This window comes from Cnephaeus nilssonii, assembly GCF_951640355.1.
Source record: "Cnephaeus nilssonii genome assembly, chromosome: 10".
Lineage (NCBI taxonomy): Eukaryota > Metazoa > Chordata > Mammalia > Chiroptera > Vespertilionidae > Cnephaeus > Cnephaeus nilssonii.
The window spans coordinates 49,243,397-49,269,080 of NC_137081.1; the positions used below are offsets into that span (position 1 = coordinate 49,243,397).

At 37.6% G+C, this 25,684-nt stretch overlaps 1 protein-coding gene across 2 annotated transcripts in view; it reads right to left on the bottom strand.

Moving 5' to 3' along the window:
- The window catches only part of XIRP2 (xin actin binding repeat containing 2), a gene marked incomplete at both ends in the record, with an annotated part of 265,489 nt that overhangs the window by 83,005 nt on the left and 156,800 nt on the right, over nt 1–25,684 (bottom strand). For both annotated transcript variants that reach the window (XM_079782429.1, XM_079782428.1), the window contains one exon: nt 22,723–22,876. In XM_079782429.1, the coding sequence (XP_079638555.1) occupies nt 22,723–22,876 (154 nt within the window). The remainder of the gene's footprint in view (nt 1–22,722; nt 22,877–25,684) is intronic.

Genomic DNA, 25,684 nt, shown 5'->3' on the forward strand with positions numbered 1-25,684 from the left:
GTGATAAAGGTAAGCAACCTAATATGACCAAATTTAAACTTCATCAGAAGAATACAAAAATGTAATACAAAAAGAAAAAAAAAGGAGGTGGAAAACTTGAAGAACCAATATGGTACACTAGCTCCAACAAAAAATTATAATTGAAAAAGCTACATAAATTCAAAGGCTATGAATCTGGTATTAAAATAAACATTTCTCTAAGTGCAATAAAAATAATCATTTTAACTCAAACAACAGTGATTAGAAAATGTAACAAAGTAGAATAAATTTCCCAAAATTTAGAAACTCAAGTAAATAATTGGGAAATTTATTTCAAAGGCTCAATTTATACTTCATTTCAAAATATATCCCAAACTAGTAAAATACTTAAGTCTAAATGCAATAACTATGAAAATAGAGATATGTATTTTTCCAAGTTTTATATAGCCAATATTTCACACAACACAAGAATATGTATAAATAAAACCTTTCTGCCAGCCCAGCAAGTCCTTTTTCATACAGGCAACAGATTGCTGTTAAGTTTTTCACATATCCTAAAATGTTCTCTCTATCTAAAAGCACATACATGAGTTTGTATATGCATAAAACTCGTGTATACATATATGTATATATGAAATTATACTTTTCATTTTTATACAATTGGAAGACTTATATACCCAGTGGTCCTACATATTTGTTTTTTTTTCAAAAGACTGAACAATGTTACAAATCTATTTGCATCTCCAAAAGATATAGTCATTAATCATAACTATTAATTAACTGAAAGAATATACTTGACAACATAAAATACCCAGTCATGATTAAAAATTTTCAACAGACTAAGAATAAAATATAACTTTTTAAACTTCATATGCTGTATGTACAGAAAATCTTAAAGCTAACACCACATTTAATTATAATAAATATTTTGTATTTTTCAAGAATGAGACAAAGATGTCTACTTTTCTAATACTAGAGTGCTTTGCCAATGTAATAGGGCAAGGAAAAGAAATATGAGGCGTAATGATTAGAAAGGAAAAAGTACAACTAACATTATTCACAGATAGCATGACTACATATTTGAAAACCTCCAATATTCCTACAACTAATAAAACTATAATCAAATACCAACCCACATCTAGTAGAATGTAGAATACCACTGCATATCTAGTAGAACATCAATTTTTTAAAATGTATATATTTCCATATGTTTATGTGCATGTATATGCAAAGAGAAAAAATCTAAAAGGAAATACACCTGTTTCTCTCTGAGTAGTAATATCAGTGATTTTTATGTTATTTAATCTTCCCTATTTCCTAATAGATAATCACATATTAGATTTATAACAAGAACAAAACAATAAACCTCCCTTAAATTTTTTTTCAAATAAGAACCATGCTGTCATTTACCATTGGACAATATGCATTTACAAATACATAAACTTTTGAGGGCCAGTTATATTTTATGTCTTATTTTTTTATTGTCTATATACATAAATAAGAAACCACTACATTGCTTATAGGATTATCTATATCTATATATATAAAAGCCTAAGTGACCATTCGACCGTTTGACTGACAGCTATGACGTGCACTGACCACCAGGGGGCAGACGCTCAACACACACGCATGGAAACATGGAACAGACTGATGAATCTCAGAGGGAAGCGGGGAGGGTGGAAAGAGATTAACCAAAGATCTTATATGCATACTAGAGGCCTGTGTACCGGTGGGGTCCATTGGCCTGGCCTGCAGGAATCAGGCCGAAACCAGCTCTCTGACATCCCCTCAGGTGTCCCAGATTGTGAGAGGGTGCAGGCCAGGCCGAGGGACCCCCACCAGTGCACGAATCCATGCACCGGGGTTCTAGTTTATTAATAATCTCCTTCCCCCCAAACCTGCATGTCATTCTCCTGTTTTCTAGGATTGCATACCTTAAATACTCCATGCAACCTGACAGTTGTTGTTTTGTATGTGACTGATTTTCTTCCCAGGATGCTGTAGATTTTTATTCTTTACCCTAGGTATTTAAGATTTTTAATGAGAGAAGTATCTTAGTAAAATATGATAATAACAGCAGTGTAGTCTAAAAAGGAGCATTATGTATGTGCCAGTTACATTCCAAGCACATTGCAAACATCATCCAATATGATCTTCATAAGAAATATGAGGTAAGTCCTGTTTTTTTTATTTGTTTGTTTGTTTTTAATGAAGAAACAGAGAAACAGGGAGGTTTAATATTCCCCCCCAACATATTTTACTCAAAGTCTAACAGTCAGGAAATGGATCCAAACAGTCTGGTCCAAAATTCACTGCTTTCGATTGCCAGGTTGTAAATTTTACTCTTTATAATCATGAACAAAACACTTCATCTCAAAATTCTTTATCTTTTAGAAGTAATTACATAATATATTTTTTAAATGACTTAACTCATGATGTAAAAATAAAATGTGTATCCCCCCCCCCCCCCCCGCCAACTGTGTGGTTGTGACAAGTAAATGATATGATATAATTTATCTAAATGTTCTTGATAACACAATGTGCTATGGATGATTCTATTCCTCCAAGTTCCAAATTTGCTCTCTGTGGCCCCACTAGCAATGCTGGAATGCTTCTCCCCTGCCAGCTGTCAAAAGAGTAAGCTTCCTCAGTAGAGGGCCCTGGAGGGATCCTGAAGAGAAACAGTCCTTGGTTTCTTGCATCCTATCTCCTGGCAGGCTCCTTAGTGCTTTGTGGCCGGCAGCCTATGGCACCTTTCCGTGGTACCTCCCCCAGCACCCGGTTAGTTTCCCAGTGCATCCCCAGTGAACTTCTCTGCCAACCACTGGGCACCAGCAAAGCCCTCTCCCGATAGGTCTAGATCTCAGTCTTTCAGGGCAAGGGACCATTTCCAGATCATTTAAAAATGGAAATATATTTGACACATAACATTGTGGAAGTTTCAGGTGTATAACATGCTGATTTGATGCATATATACACAATATGATTGCCATTGTAATCATTGCTAGCACCATTGCTAGCACCTCTATCAAGTACTGTAAAAATTATCATTATCTCCGGGACTTATTTATGTTCCAGTTGCAAGTTTGTACCCTTAAACGCCTCTCCTACAACCCCAATCCCCAGCCCCTGGTAACCACCATTTTAATCTTGTTTTTACAAGTCCTTTTTTATTTTTAGATTCCACATATGAGTGATATTGTACAGTATTTGTCTTTCTCTGCCTGACATCTCACTTAGCATATATCCCCAAGGTCCATCCATGTTGTCACAAATGGCAGGATTTCCTTCTTTCTCATGCCTGAATAATATTCCATTGTATCTATACACCACAGCTTCTTTATCCATTCATCCATTGACAGGTTGTTTCCTTATTATCTTGGCTATGGTGACTTATGCTGCAATATACATGGGAGGGCATATGTCTCTTCAATATCCTGTTTTCATTCCCAGAAGTGGAATTACTGGGTCATATGGTAGTCCTATAGTAAATTTGTTGCAGAACCTCTATATTGCTTTCCATAGTGGTTTTACCAATTTACATCCCCACCAACAGTGTGCAAGAGTTGCCTTTTCTCCGCATCCGCACCACCACGGTTGTTTCTTGTTTTCTTGATGATAGTCATTCTAATAGGTGTGACCGACTTGTTTTCTTCTTGCATGCTCTATGTTACACCAGAGGTAAAGACTGTTTCCTATGTCTGTATTTGTTAGAGTTTTCTTTACTCCTTGATACCCAATCCTATTACTCCTATCTCCTGCTATAGTTAATAATTCTTTATTTTAAACTTTCCCTGTTCAAATTACTGTAAGGTTCTTGTCTCCTGATTGGAATATTACTGACAAAACTATTAAGTGCAATGAAATATAAATGACTGTTTTGTGGCTGAATAGCCTGTACATGTATTTATAGTTATCTCCCAACACCTCAGTCTTAAAATTTCCAAGTTTCAATAATCTCATTCATATGCTGGAAATAATAACACCTACCTCAAAAACTAAGGAGTAGATAATGCAATGTTTGTGAAAAAAGCTTTGCATATTGTGAATGCACAATAGAAATGTAAGTTATTTTTACTAGATGGCACACTGGGAGTGTGGACCCATTTCTGTCCTGCCATTGTTGGATACCCAGGGCCTCTCACAGGACCTAGTACATAGTGGGTGCTCATTAAATGTTGAACAGATGCATGAACACACTGATATTGCTCCACTTATGCTTGTCATGTCCATTTGAATTAAATTTCAAAGTGTCATGTAAGTAAACCCATTGCTTTCAATTTTGCAAAAAGTAAATATCACATGATAAAAATATACTTAGTATCCTTCAACTGCATCCCAAAATATTCTAGGATCTTGCTGCAAGCACACTAGGTTATAAACAAGGACAGAAATATGGAGACAACCATGTAATCTCAGAAAGAAAACTTGGGCACACTGTTAATTAGCTATTTCCAGGATCATTTGTAAGAATATTTACTTTGTAACCTAATTAAGACATAGAATTGACTACAATTTTCCCATTGTTATCTTTATGTGCATTGTAGGTTCTGGTGGCAAGTTGTTTCTTACAGCATAACTATAACACTGTTTTAAATCATTTATTACTGATAAGTGGAGAAATAACTTCACATTTGATGCCCTTTATTTTCAGGGAGAAGAGAAAGAGTTTTCATATTTTTTTTCCACTCTGAATAGCCTCTCCTACAGTATTTTTATCAGAAGTCCTTGACAGATATCAAAATATGTTACCATGGCCAGACGAAGCAGTATAATTCTTTTTTCTTACATCAGAGCGTGGGCTTGTATACTCATATACAAGCATGTTCCTCCTAGTGCAACATTTTTCATGATGTTCCCAGCAGCCTTGTCAAGGAATTTCATTGTTTTCTTCCTAAGAGCATGGAATTAATAGCACTACACAAGTTATGTTGATTGTAGGGGGAAAGAAAGGCAAGGATTCTGAATTCCCAATACTTTTGCTTTTTTAAAAGTAGTGAAGTATCACTTAATTTTAATTCCCTCCCTCCCTCCCTTCACCCTCCCTTCCTCTTTCCCTGCTTCTCTCTGTCCCTCCCTCCCTCGTGCTTCTAAACAAAATGAAGACAAAGGGTAGCCTCCAGCTATTATTCATGTATGTTTACACAGTGTGGGCTTCTTCCCTTTACTTCATATAAATGAAGAATGACATCTCTAAAAAAATGGATACAGACTTTGAGATATAGGGACATCCCAGTGAACATGCTAGGATCAAATGCTATACCAAGCTAGACACCCCAAAAATATATTTGTTTTATGAAATACAAAACAACAATATAAAAAGATATATAAATAAGATATATAAATAAGTATGTGAATGAGTGAGTGAATGAAAGTTCAGAGGATAAGAGAAACAGGTCTGCAGTACATGACTAGGGACACTGGGCTATCTCATGAGTCCACCACTTTTTTCAAAAATGTCATTTGAATGTCTCAAACTGCTTTGTGTCTGTCCTATAGAAAATGCTTGTTTTCATGCCTTTATTGCACTTGATGAATTTTGTTGTAAGTGAAAAAGCGTAGTAAAATTTTAAAGCAACACTTGATTTATTTATATTGGGAATTGGGGATATGTGCAAGAAAGGTTTGTACATATTTAGACTATGAATTGGAAAAAAAATTAAAACGTTCTAATAAATGTAATGGTGCTTGGAAGAGGGAGACCAAGAAATGTCAGTTTCACTATCTTTAAAGTGTTAGCCGAGAAGTGTCTGTTTCTCATCCATTTTTATTGATTAACCAAAAAGCTATTCATATTTTACTTCAATTGTCATTGTAGGTTGACAGGTAAGTTTCTCATACTCTTCAAGCCTTAGTCATTTAAAAGAAATTCTGTTCACATAAAAATATGGATATGGCAGACTCTATTTGATACAATGTTTTTGCAGCATTTCCCATTTAAGTTTATGCCTCCAAAGCATAACCCATAACTGACCACCTTATCAAAAACTAGTAAGTCATGTATTCACCCAAATAATATTCATTGAATGTCTACCAGGCACTGAGAATGCAAGTACCACCTGCCTTGCACTTATTGAACTTACAATTATTTATCAATTCAAAGAACTTGGAAACATCTTAGAAAGATGCTTTAAAATTAATTCACTCTAATTATATCTTACTAGTGGCCTGGTGCATGAAATTCGTGCATGGGGGTGGGGGTGTCCCTCAGCCCAGCCAGCATCCTCTCCAATCTGGGACCCCTGTGGGATCGGGCCTAAACCAGCAGTTGGACAACCCCCTCGCAATCCGGGACGGCTGGCTCCTGACTGCTCACCTGCCTGCCTGCTTGATTGCCCCTAATCACTCTGCCTCCTGGCCTGCTTGCCCCCAACTGCAACCCCTGCTGGCCTGCTCGCCACCACCTGTCCCCCCGCCAGCCTGATCACCCCCAACTGCCCTCCCCTCCTGGCCTGATCACCCCTAACCGCCTCTGCCTTGGCCCCGCCACCATGGCTTTGTCCGGAAGGATATCTGGAAGGTCTCATGGTCTAATTAGCATATTACCCTTTTATTAATATAGATAAAGAAGTAAAATAGCATGCACTACCCTTAGCTGGCAAACTAAATCTGTGTTTTATATTTCTATTAAACATAGTGCCAGTTAGAGTGCTATTAGGTGTACTAAGTTATTTTCACATAACATTTCAGGCAATCTCTGCCTTAGAGAATGTTATTATTAGCTTTACTATTTTAAAGGGTAGGAATCTAAAGCTTAGAGTGGTTAAGTAACTTGCTCAAGGTTGCACAATTTCTACATGCCAAATTCAGGATTTAACCTGGGCTTGCCTACCACTAAAGTTCATGTTTAACTATTTTATCACATGAGTCTTTATATGAAAGAGCATATTCTGATATGCTCACAAATGACAACCATGTTCAATGATTCTAGTACTTCAAAATTAATTAACTAGTTAATTAATTTTACATATACTTTTTATTGATTTCAGAAAGGAAGAGGGAGGAAGAGGGAGATGGAAACATCAATGATGAGAGAGAATCATTGATCAGCTGCCTCTTGCACTTCCCACACTGGGGATCGGCCCACAACCCTGGTGTGTGCCGTGACCTGGAATGGAACTGCAACCTCCTCGTTCATAGGTCGACGCTCAACCACTGAGCCATGCCAGCTGGGCAATTCATTTATTTATTCAATGAGCATTTTGAACATATGCTCCACACGGGGCCCATATAAGTATGCAATTACGAATAAGAGATAAGTCATAACAGTGTAGAACATGACAGAATCACCATATAGATATCTGCAGAAGTTGCCTTGCAGTTGGAGGAGGGGTTGCATTTGAGGGAGCATCTGTAGAAAACAACCTGGAATCACTTTATCTGTTATTCTAATGCCAGTGGCTCAGAATATCAACTTCCCTGTAAGCCATCTAAGCATTTTCCATTGTGTAGAATCTTGTACTTCTCAAAGTGATTACATGGGGAGGGAGGGAGGGTGTCAAAGTGATGAGTAATTCTCTATGGCCCATTTTCTCTTTCTGAAATAGCTATTCACATCTCTAGGGCTGAGGTGTCCATTATACTGTTATTCTAGTCCTGATTAACTATGATTCAACTTGTCTTTGCTCTTCAATTCCAGTTTACGTTGGGCCTAGAACACATATCAAACCTACTGCTGTGAGGAAGTAAACGTTTGTATATGTAAAATTGAAACCTTAAAAAAGATGTGACAATATCCAGCTGGTCTCAAAAGTAAGCTGGAGCTGAATATCTGGAACATTCCTCTCACAGAAAGAACAGCCAGCCACAAGGAGTTTACTGCAGGCATTGCTAAAAATTAATTTACAAATATGACAAACAGAGTTGATTTACTCTACAATCATTTGCCAGCCTACTAACACATGAACAGTTCAAAAAATATCTTGTCAGACTTAAGAGCTAATTATTTTGAAATCTAGTTAGAAATTGAATTTTTAAAATTTTGTTTAAATGGTTCCTTCGTCCCAAATAATGCCATAGCAACATCATGCACCCAGTTTTCTTCTATTTCTCTCACAATTTGGAATGGCCTATTTTGTTATGGGTTTACGTACTTAATGTCTGCTTTCCCCACCAGAACAAAAGCCTCATTTGAGTAGGAACCACATTTTTACTCACCATGGTATATCTGGTGCCTGGTACCCATAGCTGTTTAATTAATTTGTTGCATGAATATATGAATAGTGATTTCTATAATTCTATTAGCACTTATCTTAGTATTTTTATATGTCTACTAGAGGCCCGGTGCACGAAATTCATGCACGGGGATGTGTGTCCCTCAGCCCAGCCTGCACCCTCTCCAATCTGGGACCTCTTGAGGGATGTCTGACTGCCTGTTTAGGCCCGATCCCAGTAGGTTCTGACCTAAACGGGCAGTCGGACATCCCTCTCACAATCCAGGACTGCTGGCTCCCAACTGCTCGCCTGCCTGCCTTCCTGATTGCCCCTAACCGCTTCTGCCTGCCAGCCTGATCACCCCCTAACCACTCCCCTGCCAGCCTGATTGATGCCTAACTGCTCCCCTGCTAGCCTGTTTGCCCCTAACTGCCCTCCCCTGCAAGCCTGGTCACTCCTAACTGCCCTCCCCTACAGGCCTGGTCTCCCCCAACTGCTCTCCCCTGCAGGCCTGGGTCCCCCACAACTGCCCTTCCCTGCAGGCCTGGTTGCCCACAACTTCCCTCCTCTGCTGGCCTGGTCACCCCTAACTGCCCTCCCCTGCAGGCCTGATTGCCCCCAACTGCCCTCCCTTGCATACCTGGTCCCTCCCAACTGCCCTACCCTGATGGCCGTCTTGTGTCCACATGGGGGCAGCCATCTTGTGTGTTGGAGTGATGGCCAATTTGCATATTGCTCTTTTATTAGATAGGATAGAGGCCTGGTGCATGGGTTGGGGCCAGATGGTTTGCCCTGAAGGGTGTTTCGGATCAGGGTGGGGATTCCCTTGGGGCATGGGACGGCCTGGGCGAGGGGCCTGTGGTGGTTTGCAGGCCAGCCACACACCCCGGCGACCCAAGTGGAGGCCCTGGTATCTGGGATTTATTTATCTTCTATAATTGAAACTTTGTAGCCTTAAGCGGAGGCCAAGGCAGGCCAGGGTTGTGGAAACTTGGCTTCCTCCATCGCTGGGGGCAACTCAAGCCTCCTGCTCTCTCCATCTCCATGGCTGCCACCATTTTTGTTGGGATTAATTTATCTTCTATAATTGAAACTTTGTAGCCTTGAGCGGAGGACTGGGCCTACCAGGGTGTGTGGGAAGCTTGGCTTCCTCCATTGCTGGGGGAAACACAAGCCTCCTGCTCGCTCCGTGGCTGAAGCCATCTTGGTTGGGTTAATTTGCATACTCGCTCCTGATTGGCTGGTGGGCGTGGATTGTGGGTGTAGCACAGGTACGGTCAATTTGTGTATTATTCTTTTACTAGAGGCCCGTTGCATGAAGATTCATGCAAGAATAGGCCTTCCTTCCCTGGGCTTCGCTTCTGGCCACCCGGGAGCCTGCAAGTTCTCGATCCTGGCTGCCCAGGAGCCTGCAGGTCCTCCCTCCTGGCTGCCCGGGAACCTGCAATCTTCGTTCCCGGCCTGAGCGCAGCTCCTGTAGCTCCCTCCATGCCATTCCCCTCATAGCTGGCATCCCGCCCCCCCCCCCCCCCCCCCCGCCATTCCCCTCATAGCTGGCATCCCGCCCCACCCGGCCGCTCTGCATATGCAAATTAACCCACCATCTTTGTTTGGTTAATTCACATACTCACTCCTGATTGGCTGATTAGCATCATAGAGGTATGGTCAATTTGCATATTTCTCTTTTATTAGTGTAGATTAGATAGGATCAGTCTTCTACACTAAACTGAGCTCCTTGAAAGCAAGATTAGTCTTAACTCATATTTGTGTCTTCTGAGTCTAGTGTATAAGAGATGATCAATCATTGCTTGTTAAATGAATGAATTTAACCCAGATGTTACAACATTGCTTCATTCACACAAAAACTCCAATACATAATTTCCTTGAATGACTATGTGGAGAGAGAGGGAGGATCCCAGGATCCACCTGAGAATAGTTTTATTTCTCTATGTCTAAATGATTTTTGGCTAATCTGAACTTTTACTGTACCTTTTGTTTGTGTTCTTGTGCTTATATTGTTAGCTACTTCCAGATTTACTGGCCCCTACTAAAAACTCAAAATTTTGATCCCATTCCAGCCCAATTCCAACCTCTCTCTGAACACAGGATAGATCTTGGTACAGGTGAGCTGCTAGGATATAGTGGAATTTCCCTTAGTAAACAAAAGTCCAAGGAAACATAGTTTACCAGACTAGACAAGAGTGCACACACATAAAAACAATCACTTGGGGAGTTTATTAAAATGCACGGATATGCAGAGATTCTAAATACATGAGATTAGGCTACATTTTGCTTTCAACTGTAGCCTACACTGAGAAATCTGCATTTTAACAACCATGCAGGGAAGTGTTTTCAGACATTCAGGTCCAGATGGTAAAACTTGAGAGTTCAGAGAGGATGTTTCATGCATCCTTGCATTGTCAGTGCCTACGCCTAACACCTAACTGGTGTTCACATCTTCCCGTAAAATATAGATGTCTATGCTTCCTTGAAAACTGTTTTCTCATGAATTGTCTTCTTTTTTAACCTTCTTCTGCCCCCAAATTAATTTCCTATTATTTCTTATCTGGTGCTATGTACTAGCCTCAATAGGAATTCAGCCTTTTGACTTATATTTAATGACAGCCTTTTTTAATGCCATTAACAATGTCCAGTATCACTTAAGATATCTAAATTGTTTATTAAGAGCCAGTTGAAATGCAAACAATTTTGGCACAGCCCTAGAGACACTGAAACCCAGGCCAGATTGCTTAATAGGTGAATAAAAATTGAATTCATTCCTTTGCAAACCTATAAAAGAATCTAGACCTTGTTCGTCAGACAATGAACTTTCATAAAATGAACTATGTCTGAAAACAGATTTTATTTCAAGTTACATGATTTTATATTAACCTTTCCTAAAATACTTTGTTTATTAACATTTTTAAACTTAAAAATGTTTAAAAATCTACCATCAAATTGAAAATAAATTGAAACAACAGTGGTGTCTAAACAATGTGGAATCAAATCAATAAAAAGTCAGTTTCACTGCCCAAATGACCACATTTTAATATTATTTTTTCTTTGTATTGCTATTATAAAATTTAAACTTAACTTTTTACAGCTTTTTATAATTTTTAAGCACAGGCATGCCACTTATAGTACAATGAAAATTTTAATATCTTTATTTAATCAAAAAGTTGGCATATGCTTAGGAATTTTTCTATTTTTAAGTTATTCTATTTAATTTTTTAAATTATCCTATTTTTAAATTCCTTTCTTTTTAAAGTTAATTTTAAAATGTTCTATTTTAAATTAGTAATACACACATGCTTTCTTGCTGTAAAACATTAAAGTAGTACAACAACCTAACAATACATCTTAGAAACCTTTCTATGTCAGTACTATTTGAAAAATATTATTCTATGTAATATTTCATGGTATAGGTCAGGCGTCCTCAAACTACGGCCCGCGGGCCACATGCGGGTGTTTTTGCCGTTTTGTTTTTTTACTTCAAAATAAGATATGTGCAGTGTGCATAGGAATTTGTTCATAGTTTTTTTTTTAAACTATAGTCCGGCCCTCCAACGGTCTGAGGAACAGTGAACTGGCCCCCTGTTTAAAAAGTTTGAAGACCCTAGGTATAGGTGAACCATAATTTATTTAACCATTCCTCAATTGATAGACATATAAATAGTATTTAATTTTTCTCTCATAAAATCAATACTGCAATAAATATCCGTCATCATTAAAGACTGTACTCACTTGCAGTATCACATTTACATAAGTAGATAAACCTTGATGTAGAATATTTGGTATGACATTTTGAATTTTAATTAACACTGTTAAATTGTCTCTCTTGAAGATCATACCATTTCGTTACTACCATCAACAGTGTATAAAAGTGTCTATTTCTTTATATATCCTAAAAATGTAAACTGTCATACAACTTTTTTTATTTTGATAGAATGCTTAATCACATTAATTTTTATTCTCCTAATTCATAGTAGTCATCTTCACATTTTCATATTATTATTATTATCCAATTATAGTTTTTCTTTGTTTCATTTACTTTGTCCAATTTTAAATAATATTGTCTCTTCTTTGGTAGATACTTTCCATGTATCCTGAATATGAATGTTTAATGTTTTGTTGGTTACTTATGCTGTAATATTTTCTTCCTATTTTTCTAGCCTTTTAATTAGTTAATATATTGTTCATAGAATAGTTTATATTTTATTGTTATAATAATTGATCTCATATTTTCTCTTTCTGTTTTTAATGTTTCTTGTTAATTCCTTTTTGCTTTAAAGTAATAAATAAATCTCTAGAATTTTTCTAATATTTGATAGGTTTTGAGTCTTATGTTTAGCTCTTTATACCAACCAGAAGAAATATTGTGTATAATGAAAGACAGGAACTTTTTGTTAATGGCAGGCAATTATTCAAGTTCTAGTATATCTATTTCCAACTGACTTAAATATTAGAAGTTTTACAAACTAAATTCTATAATATACAGATTTATCTTTCCAGAATCTCTAATTTATACCTGATGCCTATGTAAAGGTAGTTATGCTTTGTTATATTTGTTGACTTATATATAGCCTTGTTTCTCGTCTACATTGTGATTTTTGATGGTGAGCTCATGTTTATTGGAAATTTATCTTTGGGACTTTTTTGAGGCCCTGATTGAAAGTGCATTCCTCTACATGTTAACTATTGTTGATGAATATTTGTACTGTTTCCTGTGTTTAGCTATTATAAATAAATGCTACTATGAAGGTTTTTCTATATGTCTTTGGTTCACATATATACACATTTGTGTTGAGTACATATCTAGGATGGAATTATTGGGTAATAGGATATATGTATGATCAGCATTAACAGATATTGACAATCATCTTTCAAGAGTAGTTATACTGATTTGCACTCTCACCAGCAATGCATGAGAGTTTTAGTTGCTCCATATCCTCCTCAGCACTTGGTATGATCCATTTTATTCATTTTAGACATTCTGTTTGTGTACTGGTATCTCATTATGATTTTAAATTTTATTTCCCTGCTGACTAAGATTAAATAACTTCTAACATGTTAAAAAAAAAGTGCATTCCTCTAGAGAGGATTTATATTTTGCTTTTACTAGCTATTTATCAACCTAAATCCATTATAAATTAATATTAAAATTTCTTAATAGTTTTTGGTTTATAATATAATGAAAAGTAATGGGCCAAGTACTCTGATGCCATCTTCCCATAAGGCAATATGTCATTGTTAGGGATAGAGAGTGAAGAAATTTAAGCAATGAGTCAAAGTATTGTGACAGGATGATATAAAATAGGTTTGGAGGTGGTGTATTAAATCCTTCCCTGATGTTTATGAAAAGCAATGGTCTCATCAAGTCACTAGAGAATGATTGCCTCTCCCGTAATAAATCTGGAACTACCTAGAATGTTAAATGCTGAAATATTAGAGCAAATAAACTGTTAAACAGAATGAGTTTCCTATTGTGTTTGGCAAGAACTGATATGTTTTTGTTTTTTTGTAAATACTTGATCTTTAAAAAATGGAACAACTGGCCTTTTGTGTTAGGCAATACAAAGTTATGTGGTATTCTTCAAGAATTCCTGAGACCCTTTGGCTAGAACTTTGTGTACCTTCTAATTGAGGTCTCATATACTATTTCATCAGTTTGGAAGTTGCAAATAAAGAATCCTAACTGGGACATGCAGAATGTATTCATAGAACATTATTTTAGCCCCGTCCCCGTATTTATAGATGTGGAAAAAAAGAGCCAAATATAGAAACATGTAGCTCTTTGTCAATGTAACTCTACAAGGAAAAAGTCCATGTGCTATTACTACTTGGGTTTTCAAATTTATTATTAATAAGTTATTATTTGTATAATTCACCATGGACACTATATATCTTAAAGGGCATGCGAAGCTATATTAACCAAAAATAAGAAATTATGTTTAAAAGTTAAATATTTATGTAAGATATTTCTAATATTAAATGTCCATAACAAATTGTTATGGATAAAATACAGATTTTAAATAAGATTATTTGGTTCAAAATCTGAATATACAATTTAAAACTTCATACACCTTGAAAACTGGATTTTTAAAAATTGATAATTAGCTAATACACACCAGGTCTTTTATTTCTCTCCCCATATCTGGGACTATCTAGAGCTTAGTATTGTCCCTAGAATGTTAGCTTTTATCATGGTGAAAAATAGCCCAAACTCCACTCTCTCAATTTTGTAAACATTGTTCAAATATGCCAATGAACATTTTAATCAACACTGAAAGCACAAAAATCAAGTCTTCCTTTTTTATTCAAACCATCTTTTATAACCTGGTAGCTGAGTCTGATTAACCTGAAATTTTCACCACCTCCCACCTACCCAACTCAGAATCTAGCACCCACTCTGGCTCCAGCTTATGGGGATACAAGGACATTTATTGAAATGAACCACTAAGCATCAAACATATGGAAGTACCCCTATTCCCCCCAAATTCCTTACTTTTAATGCCCCTTTATGATTTTGCAGAATCTACCTGAAGTGGTCACCCTTTCTCCTCTTCCCCTTCTCACACTCCTCTTCCTTCTGTTCTAGCTGAACCTCAGATCATGCTTCAAATCACTCGGCCGGGGAGGGGGGGGGGGGGAGAGGGGAAATTAAAATAAAAAGAGAAGAAACTCAGCACTTCTATGAAGCATCTCTGGGCCCAGTTGCTTCCTATGTGTCCTTCTACTGTAGCACTGGCATCTTCTAATACTGATGTGTTTATGATTCTGCCTCCTTTCTTAAACTATGAGCTACTCAGGAGCAGGGTCTGTATCTTTACATAGCCTGCTCCCCAATATCAAGCACAGAGGCAGGTGCATAGTATGTGTTCAGTAAACATTTACTGTGTTCACAGGTGTTGCTACTGTTTCCCCATTGTGTTAGTCTTTGACACCAAAAAAGTTTAATAATTGGATTCTAGCTGCTTCTGAAAAGCTTCATAGAGCTGCTTTATTATTTTTTCATTTTTCTTCCTGCCTTTCTTCCTCCATTCCTGTTTTTGTTTCTCTCCGTTCTTTTCTCTTCCTTCCTCCCTCTCTCTTCCTCTCTGCCTCTCTTCTTTTCACCTCCCCTTTCATTCAAAATCACTGCTTCAAAGTAAGAAGTTTTCTTAGTCATGCACTAATCCGTAGTGACTGCATTTTTAATCCTTAAACCCAGCTAGGATTACTTCAAACACCTGTTAACAAACTTGCCCAGTGGGGACCCACCACATTTGTGAACCTCTAACGCTGCCTTTATTTTGGAACACTGACGGTCATGTGAACTGTGCCAACCTGGATAAACACATGGAATCATGAACTCAATTTAAGATGTGGGGTTCTTGTGTTTCATCTTTGTACTGACATTCTAATTTCAAACCTATTAGGTAACAATTCTCATGTCCCTTTTCCTGGAATAACCAAATCCTGGTTTGGTTCCCATGTATGGGCTCCAAGTCTTCAGCCAGCCCTGTGATTCTGCCTACACACCTTTCCTCCTGTCTGGGCCTCTCCTATGAAGACCAGAATAGAGTGATAAATAACCCAAATGTATAGGACACATATTGAGAAACAAAGGGAGATGGAGTTCTATACACTTGGCATTGGTGACAGTGGTAAGATATAAGGGTTTTGATGACAAATATCTTTCCTCTGCTGCTAGTAATTGCAGAGAAACTAGCAATATAATTGCTTCAATCATGCGGCCTGGAATCACCCAGGAAGGACTCTGCCTTAAATCTTCCTGGATATATTTGTATCGAACACATTAAAGATATGACTTTGTATGCTTTTAAGGATAAAGACAAAGAGAAAATATTTTATTCAAGTCTTTGCTTAAATGTCATCTTTCTGTTGTAGCTGATGATGACCATCCTAATTAAAATTGCAAACCTCCACCAGGTCCCATCCCCTCTATCCTAGTATATAGTTTTTATATCACTTACTAGAGGCCTGATGCACAAAGATTCGTGCAAGAATAGGCCTTCCTTCCCCTGGCTACCGGCACCCGGGACCCGGGCCTTTGCTCTAGCCACTGCCTTCCACCTTCGCCCTGGCCCGGAGACACCTTCTGCCTTCGCACACTGCTCAAAGGCCCGAAGTGGCTGGGGCAGGGCGGAACGCCTGCATCGTCACCATAGCGATGACGCAAGTGTCCTGGCCGGGCCACCGCCATCTTTGTCATGTCAATTTGCATATTCCCTCCTTATTGGCTGTGAGCGTCGCCATCTTTGTCATGAAGTGATGGTTAATTTGCATATTCCAATTTTATTAGATAGGATTACCTTCTGAGATGTAATTTACTTCTTTATTATTTTTATTGTTCATGTGTGTTTCTCCCTTTTAGAATTCAAGCTGCATGAGGACAGGGGTTTTCTTTTTTCTCTTCCATCTTTTATTCATTGATGTCCCCAAGCATAGAGAATGGCACCTGGCACATATAGGTACTCAATAAATAGTTGCTGCCCAGCCCATGTGACTCAGTGGTTGAGCGTCAACCTATGAACGAGGAGGTCACAGTTCAATTCCCAGTCAGGGCACATACCTGCATTGCAGGCTCAATCCCTAGTGTGGGGCCTGCAGAAGGCAGCTGATCAAATGATTCTCTCTCATCGTTGATGTTTCTGTCTCTCTCTTTCCCTCTCCAGTCCTCTCTGAAATTAATAAAAATATATTAAAAAACTAAAAATAAATAAATACTTGCTGAATGAATGAATGGACTAATGAAAATACTACGTCAAAAATATTCTCTAGGAATAGACATACATTTCTGATTCTATAGTCAGAATGTTTAAAAACAATATTTAGTTCTTTCCAATTGAGAGGAGGTAAAATGAATGAATTATTTTCAAGAGTAATATTTACATTTGTTTTTCTCTTTCTTTGATGGCATCATGTTTTTTTGTTTTTTGTTTTTGTTTTTTACTCTTTTTTTTAAAATTTCTTTATTGATTAAGGTGTCACATATTTGTTCTCATCCCCCCATTCCCATCCCCCACCCCTCCCCACGGATGCCCCCACCCCCCTGTTGTCCTTAACCATTGGTTAGGCTTGTATGCATGCACACAAGTCCTTTGGTTGATCTCTCCCCCCTACCCCCACCCTCCCCTACCCTCCCTCTGAGGCCTGACAGTCCAATCGATGCCTCCTTGTTTCTGGGTCTGTTCTTGTTCATCAGTCTATGTTGTTCATCATTTCCCCTAGATGAGTGAGATCATGTGTTACTAGAAATATACTTATAAGAACTGAATGTGAGACGAGCAATAATAGTTATGCTGACAGGCAAATGAATCAGTCTGTAGTGAGTTTCTTTTTGGACCAACAGTTCTTTTGAGACCCAATTTCAATGTCCAACAGTTCCTTATGTGTACATGTCGGCACTGACTTTTCAGCTCTGGATGGTGGACAAATGGTGGTAATGCAGGTCCGACTCTCTCTGGTTTGGTCTCGCCCGGACCCAGGGGCGCGGCTTCACCCGGACCCAGGGACGCGTGGCCTCACCCGGACCCAGGTGTGCGCGGCCTCACCCGGTCCGGGGATCCAGCCTCACCCAGACCCAGGGGCGCGTGGCCTCACCCGGACCCAGGGGCACGTGGCCTCTCCCGGACACAGGGGCACGGCCTCACCTGGACCCGGGACCCAGCCCCACCTGGATCCAGGGGCGCATGGCCTCACCCGGACCCAGGATCCAGCTTCACCCGGACCCAGGACCCAGCCTCACCTGGATCCAGGGGCGCACGGCCTCACCAGGACCTGGGATCCAGCCTCACCTGGACCTGGGACCCAGCCTCACCCGGACCCAGGGGCGCGTGGCCTGATGGCATCATGTTTTAAAATTAAGAATGACCATGAACAAATTGAGTTCCCGGGATTTTGAATATTAATCAGTGGACATTTTCCAGGATTCCAAGGGGCTGATTTTTAGTGACCATGTGAAAGATCTCCTGAATAGACCTTTCATTACAGTTTCCTCAGAATAGCAAACTCCCAACTGCCCCTTCCACTAGAGCCCATGATTTCACTCTGGAATTCGGTTTGACTCACTTGACTATAAAAGTGACTGAAGGAACATGCGGGAGTCATTGAAATAGTGCAGGTAAAACCCACTTTAAGAAACAGATCAAACAGATCAGACAATTTTGATATAACAAAGGCATTCTTCACTTTGTGGATTGTCACCTCAGAAATATTTAAAATACTTTTTAAAAAATATAAAAGTATCTAAAATATATTTACTAATGAAATGTCTCCCGTGGGAATTAAAATAACATGGCAGTTTCACAGGAGATTGTTCCAGGCATGAGAGAAGGTACAGTGGATAAGAAAGCAAGTCTGGAAGCAGAAGCCCGTGTTGGGAGTCTTAGGTCCATCGTGGTGTGTCATGTCCAGAGATTAGGTCTGAAAGCCCGTCCTCTGAGTCTCATTAGAGAGAACAAATCAGTCAGAGCAGAAACAATCGGGCCGGTGGCTAGAGCTGCTGTGACTAAATGCCTGATTTCTTTGTGTTCCCAAATGAAGCCTTTAAAAAAAAATAAATGAATGGTTCTATTAATTTTAAAATATCCTGTTACTGCATTTCACTGAACTTTGTTGGCCTTAAGTATTTAGAGAATGGTGTGCTCCTGACCTGAGAGGATTCATATTCCTAAGACAATGAAGCTCTAGAAAAGATGATATGGAAAACACAGAGCCTCCCAGTAGATGTTTGTATGCCTATGATAAAATCATTGTTTTTCAGCACGTTGAACAGGGACATGAATAAAACTATTTTTTCTTAATTTTATCACTAGGAAATACTAGAGAAGAGACTAACTCTTGAAGGCAATTTTTTTTTTAATGTGTGGATTATTGCTACATAGTTGTTTAATTATTTTGCTGAAATGAATTCTCTGTACACTTATTCACATACATTTTAATGAAGGAAAATGTTCAGAGAAAAGATAACATAAAATGATTAAGTAGCTTCTAGATCCCTTCCTATGAGAAGGGTGAATGAGGATACCCTTGGAGAAATGACATTTGCTAAAATTGTGTTGTCCAAAACAGTGACTAAAGTTTAAATTAATTAAATTCAATAGTAGTATCAATTAAGTTGCTGTGTTACACTAGCAACTTTTTGAGGGCTTAATAGCCACTAGAGGTTACCACCTTGGGCAGTACACATATGTGACACTTCTATATCACAGAAAGAATTGCTCTAAAATGTCTGGTTTTAAGGGAAAAATCAGATATGTAAATAGCAGCCACTCACACACAAATACATATACAGCACATACATCAATTACTTTAGCAACATTAATAATTGAATGGATCCCACCACTTAAACATAAGTGGAAAATGAAAAAGAAAAGAACCCTCAGGTTGTTTTGTAAAACCTGCCAGAGAAGATGAATAGCCATTATAAGAATAAAAAATAAATTTAGCTTTAATGGAGCAGAGTAAAAAGAGAAATACAGCAGGTAATTCCTAAGGTTTATTACAAAAGTCTTAAAAGTGCAACTCTGAATGTATATTTTACTTGTTAGTGTTTTACACTTTGATAATTTAGAATATTAATATTATGGTTTGGAGAATAAAAGTGAAAAGCAGGTAACTGTCATATTTTAAAAATCCCAAGTAGTTCAAACTTGAAGAACATTACCCAAATCACCTGTGCTATTTGAAGCATTGTTTGATCCAGAAATTTTCAGCAGAAAATAGTAGGATTTTACTCTACATACAGGTAAAGCAAACTATGCAAATCAGTATCTAAGACTCTGAATATTCCCTTTACAATTTACTGGTCTTAAAATATCTGAAGGAAATTCCATAGATCAGATTTTTATATAACTACAATGCAGTTAGTCAAAATCATTTATATGGATTTATTTTTCTTTCATAACTATCACGTCACCCAAATTTATCTAATTGTGGATTTGTCATGCTTGGCATTTAATTTCCAGTGAGCCAAGTCTTCCTGGAATCACTGAAAGAGCTGTTACAGTATATATATCCCAAAGAAAACGTGGATAGAATACACCAGCATGTACAGGAAGCACCATGATTTACTTGACACCAATACATTGATGAGGAAAATTGAACAGATCTAATCAGGGTGGGTGTTGAGAGCAATTAAACACAACCTAGGAGTGGGTCAGCAAGCATAGGAAGGAGAGTGGGGGGAATGATAGGCCTTTCTGTGCTGCTACCCTGCACGTGTAGTTGAGGATAAAGGGGTGGAACTAATCCCACAACCACCTCTGTTCCTGAGTTTTGAGATGGAATCATCAATTTACATTGATTTGACTAAATTCTAAAAATGCAGAAAATTAGGTAGCTATATTTTAATGATCTATTGTAAGTTTATTTTTTTTTAAAAAACTCTACTGTTTATGAAAGATTACATAGTACCTTCAAGTATGAAACTGTTGAGGGTAGTTAGAATGTTTAACTAGTAAGTGAAGCTATCAATTCTGGAAGCATAGATTCAGGCAGAAAACCCATAGTGTCCTGATTGCAGAGTGAAAGCAAGAGGTTTTAATAAGAAAGCGCATAGGCATAATTACATGAAAAGAAGAGAAAAAACACCCTGTTGGTGCTGACAAGCTGACTCTTGGCTACATGTGATCTGTTACTGATTCTAGCTTCAGACAGGAGCTTCATATTCATCAGTCCTTGGGACCAGGATGTCTGCTTTCCTGCTGTCTTTAGGAACAACTGTGTGTAAAACAATTGTGCTTTGGCCCAGCCCAAAGGTCCAGGGACAAGAAAAGCATTGCAGTTCCTCTGGAATATCAGCTCTGGCCCCATTTTAAAATGGTTCCACTTATGTCATTTATCACACTGCTATGTTCATCTTTAATGCAATATTCCCGTCCTGTGTTTTTAAAATACCTGGAAATTTTCAAAATACCTGGAAATTTAACTCTGAGGTCATTCTTACATTTAAGTCAGATCTTGATACTAAACAATGGGGACCTTCCAGAATACCTTTTCTAAGCCTGTAACACAAAGGGCTTTTGAAAACCTTTGCATGGAAACCAAAGAAAACACAGGAGAGAAGTAAGGTGACATGAGTGGAGTTGTTCATTTCATGTAATTTTGATCAGTTTGCTAACCGCATATTTGCTTTCCTTTGCTAAGATCTCCATGGGCCAGTGTCATCAGAACATAAATCATTCCCTACAACTTCCCTTTTTAGACCTCTGCTCATCTAATGCTTTTGCATTTAGCCAAGTGCACATAAAGTTTAATCACAGGCCAGAAATATGTGGAGTAAATCCCTCAAGACTAATACTAATCATATTAGGATATCAACTGAGCATACAAAAATGAATTAAAAATGAAAGATAGAGATTGAGGTGGAAGTTTACATATAGTTGGGAATCCATGCCTAGTTCATCATTAGCAAACTCTCCTTTATTCTTCCCACACCCACCGCCCACTCCAAATTACATTCAGAAACCAACTGGAAGCATATGTAAATGATGCTGAGGTTCAGTCTGAACACTATAGTTTCTCACACTTTAATGTGCACCTGAGTCAGCTGAGGACCTTGTTAAAATGCCGATCCCGATTCATTAGGAAGAGTGTGGGGCCCAAGGTGCTGCATTTCTAATGCGCCTCCAGGTGATGCTCATGCTCTGACTTACAGATGAAACTTGAAATAGCAAAGTTTTAAAGCAGAGTACCATTTGCTTTCGCAAATTGTGAACTGTCTGTCATTTTCCATAGACTATGTCACATTGCTCATGCTGACTGGCAACTTGACAGTTAGATTTATATATATATATATATATATATATATATATATATATATATATGCATATATATATATATATATTCAGAAAATGATGTTCTAAAAGTTGTACTAATTATGATAGTTAACAGACATCACAAACACTAAAATATGCATTACTTGTCTAAAATGGAAAAATCCAGAATGTGACTAATCAGAAGTGATAAATGATATCTGTGTTTTCCAATAAATTATTTATATTTTGCACTTTTGTCATAGTTGACAATTATATTAATAGTGTAATTTCTAACATATGAGGTACTAACTTTTTAATGACATTGTAAAACATTAATCAAGTTTATGAGGTTTTTACCTTCAATTATGACACTATCGTTATTTTTTATTCCAAATTCATTAAGCACATTTAGTTTAATTGTCTGAAAAGAGATGTGGAAGGTATTTTTAATTTTTTTATATTTTGCCTGACAATTACTTATATTTTACCCTATTTACCCCATAGAAAGGAAGACAAATATGTTTCCTTTCTGCTTACAGATGATGGTCAAATGCATTGTTCCAAAAGTATAATATTGAAAATGCTTGTTGTTCTGGTTTATAATCAATTAAAATATATTTTATTAAGTTTTAAAGGTTTAAGTCAAATATAATAGAGATAAAAGTATTTAAATATACCTCTATTTTCCTTTAATTGCGTTCAGTGAGCCATCTTGTCATTTTTCTTCTTACTAATTTTTAAATAAACCCTCATATATTTTAGTTGTTAACCATTCATGTTATGCAATGTATGATCCCAAGAAATCAAATCAAAATATTATGCTAACCTTCATAGCTGTGGCTGTGACCACTTTCAGATGACATCTTGTCAAAAGATGTTTCCTCACTTTTCTTGTCGGAATCTTTCACAGAATCATCGGGCTGGCTCCCAGGATGACTCTTAAATGTTGGTGAATACAAACTTCTCTCTATTTCCACTTCCTGTTAGAAGACATGAAAGGGATGCATGTTAAAAGCTATCAGTGCGAAACAGATGTGGTTGTCAGGGGGCTTAGAAGGCAGCAGTGAGAGAGGGAAGGGGTTTCTAGGAGTGATGCTTTCCAATATGCTTTGGGGGAAATTCTGATAACTTAGCCGAGAACTGCAAACACACGTTTGACGCTTAGTGTATTTTTCTGCCACTAGTTCCACTTCTAAATTAGTTTTTCTTTCATGTGGCTACTTGTTCTCTTGCAAAAGGGAGAAAGTGGAAATAAGGTCACAATACAATCTAATATGTTAATACATGCAACTTCCTGAGGCCTGAGAAATATCTATCAGGGATTCCAAAAATTAGCAATATATCAACATCATATGCTTAAGAAAGAGGAAATGAGGTTTTGTTTTTAATGTCATGTTCACCTTATAATGATAATCCTAGTAATTATAGAGCTCCCAAATTACAAAGCATTCAGCCACCATATAGTAAGTACATTTTGGCAATTCATAAAGATTGTGAAATTACTTCTTTGAGAACCTAATTCAAAATTGGAGAGATAAAGTTTCCCAAAGGGAAAAAAAAAAGTATAAGGATATTCCAAATACAGGGAGTCTAATGTTCCTTATTTCACAGAATGAATAATATATTCTAACACTACAAACCAAGTCAATCAGACTATGTTGCATAAAAAATTACAAAAATTAAGTAAATAAGCTGACAGGTTGGGAAGCAATTTAATTTAAAAGTTAAAGTAATATGTTGAAATATTTTCAATAGCTACTCATAAGTTTTGGAGTTTTATACATGAGGTTGTGTTTTCTAAACAGCAGCCATTCAAACAATGACATGATGAATTAGTCTTCACTTTTTTTACATTTTAAATACACTGACATGAGTGAGTCAACATTGAGAGATAGCTAAAAATTCTAAAACATTTCTTAGAGTAGGTACATTTTCTATATCTATAATATGGTTGCCAAAAGCAAGGTTCTTGGGAAAATAATCTCTTGGCATGTTTTTTTTTAACGTTCATGTTCATTTATAATTATATGTAATTATATAGATTAATTTTAAAATATTGGTATGTGCTTAATAACCTGGTCTTAAAATATTCCCCACATATATAATGTATACTATATTCCTGACTGTGACTTTTAACTGGAACTGAAAACATTTATAGGAGAAAAACACAGGGAAATGTTTGTACTTTTTTCAGTGCATTGCCTTTAACATTTGTGTTTCCCACTATTATCAAATACCCAAAGGTTCATAGCAGCAGCGATGTATTTTGCTGGTGAGACAGTGTCAGACGTGCCGTGGCATGTGGGTGTGAGCTTCCCAGCTGGTGAATGAGTGTGGCATCCTCACCTCAGTGCATTCCGGTGTCCTCTTCCGCTGTCATGTAAAGTGACTGCTATGAAATGAATGCAGTATATTTGTTTTGTTTTAGCAATTTTTTAAAATTTATTTCTTTTAGAGAGAGAGTGGAAGAGAGAAGGAAAGACAGAGAGAAACATTGATGTGACAGAAACATCAGTTGCCTCCTGCATGTGCTCCGACCAGGGCCCAGGCCAGGGAGGAGCCTGCAACCACGGTACATGCCCTTGACCGGAATTGAACCCGGTACCCTTTGGTACCGCAGGCCAATGCTCTAACCCAAGCCAGCTAGGGATCAGTAATTTAATCCAACTCCTAGCACTGGCAAAAATAAAATAAGATAAAGAGAAAATAAAGATGCTTAAACAGTAGTGATTCCCTTCAGAAAATTTTTGTTTGGACAACAGTTGGAATGCTGAACATGATCCATGGAATCAATTGATGATGTGAAAGGACCCTCTAATCACATTTCCATATAGAAACATGGAAATGTGATTTGGTGAAATTGTTTAAGCAAATATTCCGGCAGTGATGACATTAACTTACATTATATTGGTATTCTCAATTTTGAATTCATAAATATCAAACCAAAGGACTTATATGCATGCATATAAGCATAACAATGGACACAGACACCAGGGCGGTGAGGGTACGAGCTGAGGGGTGGGGTGGGGGGGCAATGGGTGGATAAGGACACATATGTACTAACTTAATCAATAAGGAAAAAAAAAATTCAACTCATAAAAAAGAAAAAGAAAAGAGTGCATCATATACTGAGGCGGTCAGGGACCCACAGACAGTCCACATTTGAATGTAGTTGGCAGACCTGTTTCCAAGTCTCAATCGTCAGGTCCACGTCGTTCTGAGGCAAGTTCCTTAGCGCCCTGGCAAGGTGTAAGGAGGCGCCCATGTAGAGATCTAAAAGAACTTCTCAGATGAGTTTGAACTGAGTTGCCTCTAATCAAACCAGAGAACTGCTTTAATCTCTTAATCTGTTTTACACACTGTGCTCCTACAAGAGATTTACTTTGAGTAAAAAAAATCTATTGGCTTAAATAAATGCACAAAACACCAGTTTAGAGGGGAAAAGTGCAGCACTTCATGATGAAAAACTTGAACTGAAGCCCCATTCTCTCCGCCCCCCCCCCCCCCCCGCCTTTGCTAATTAGTTCAGGTTACTTGACCTGTCCCCTTTGCTAATTAGTTCAGGTTACTTGACCTGTCTGGGACCAAGTTTTCTCATTTGCTATGTGAAGAGATTTAGTCACCAGACATCTAACATTCAATAATCAGGCATTTGTAGTGAAATTTTAATTGAAATAAGGAAATATTATTCATCTTTTGTACCTTCCAATCTAGTAAGGGAAACAAAGAGCAATAAAGCACATAAATCAATGTATATATGCAACTATGTGCAGATCACAAGGAGAAAT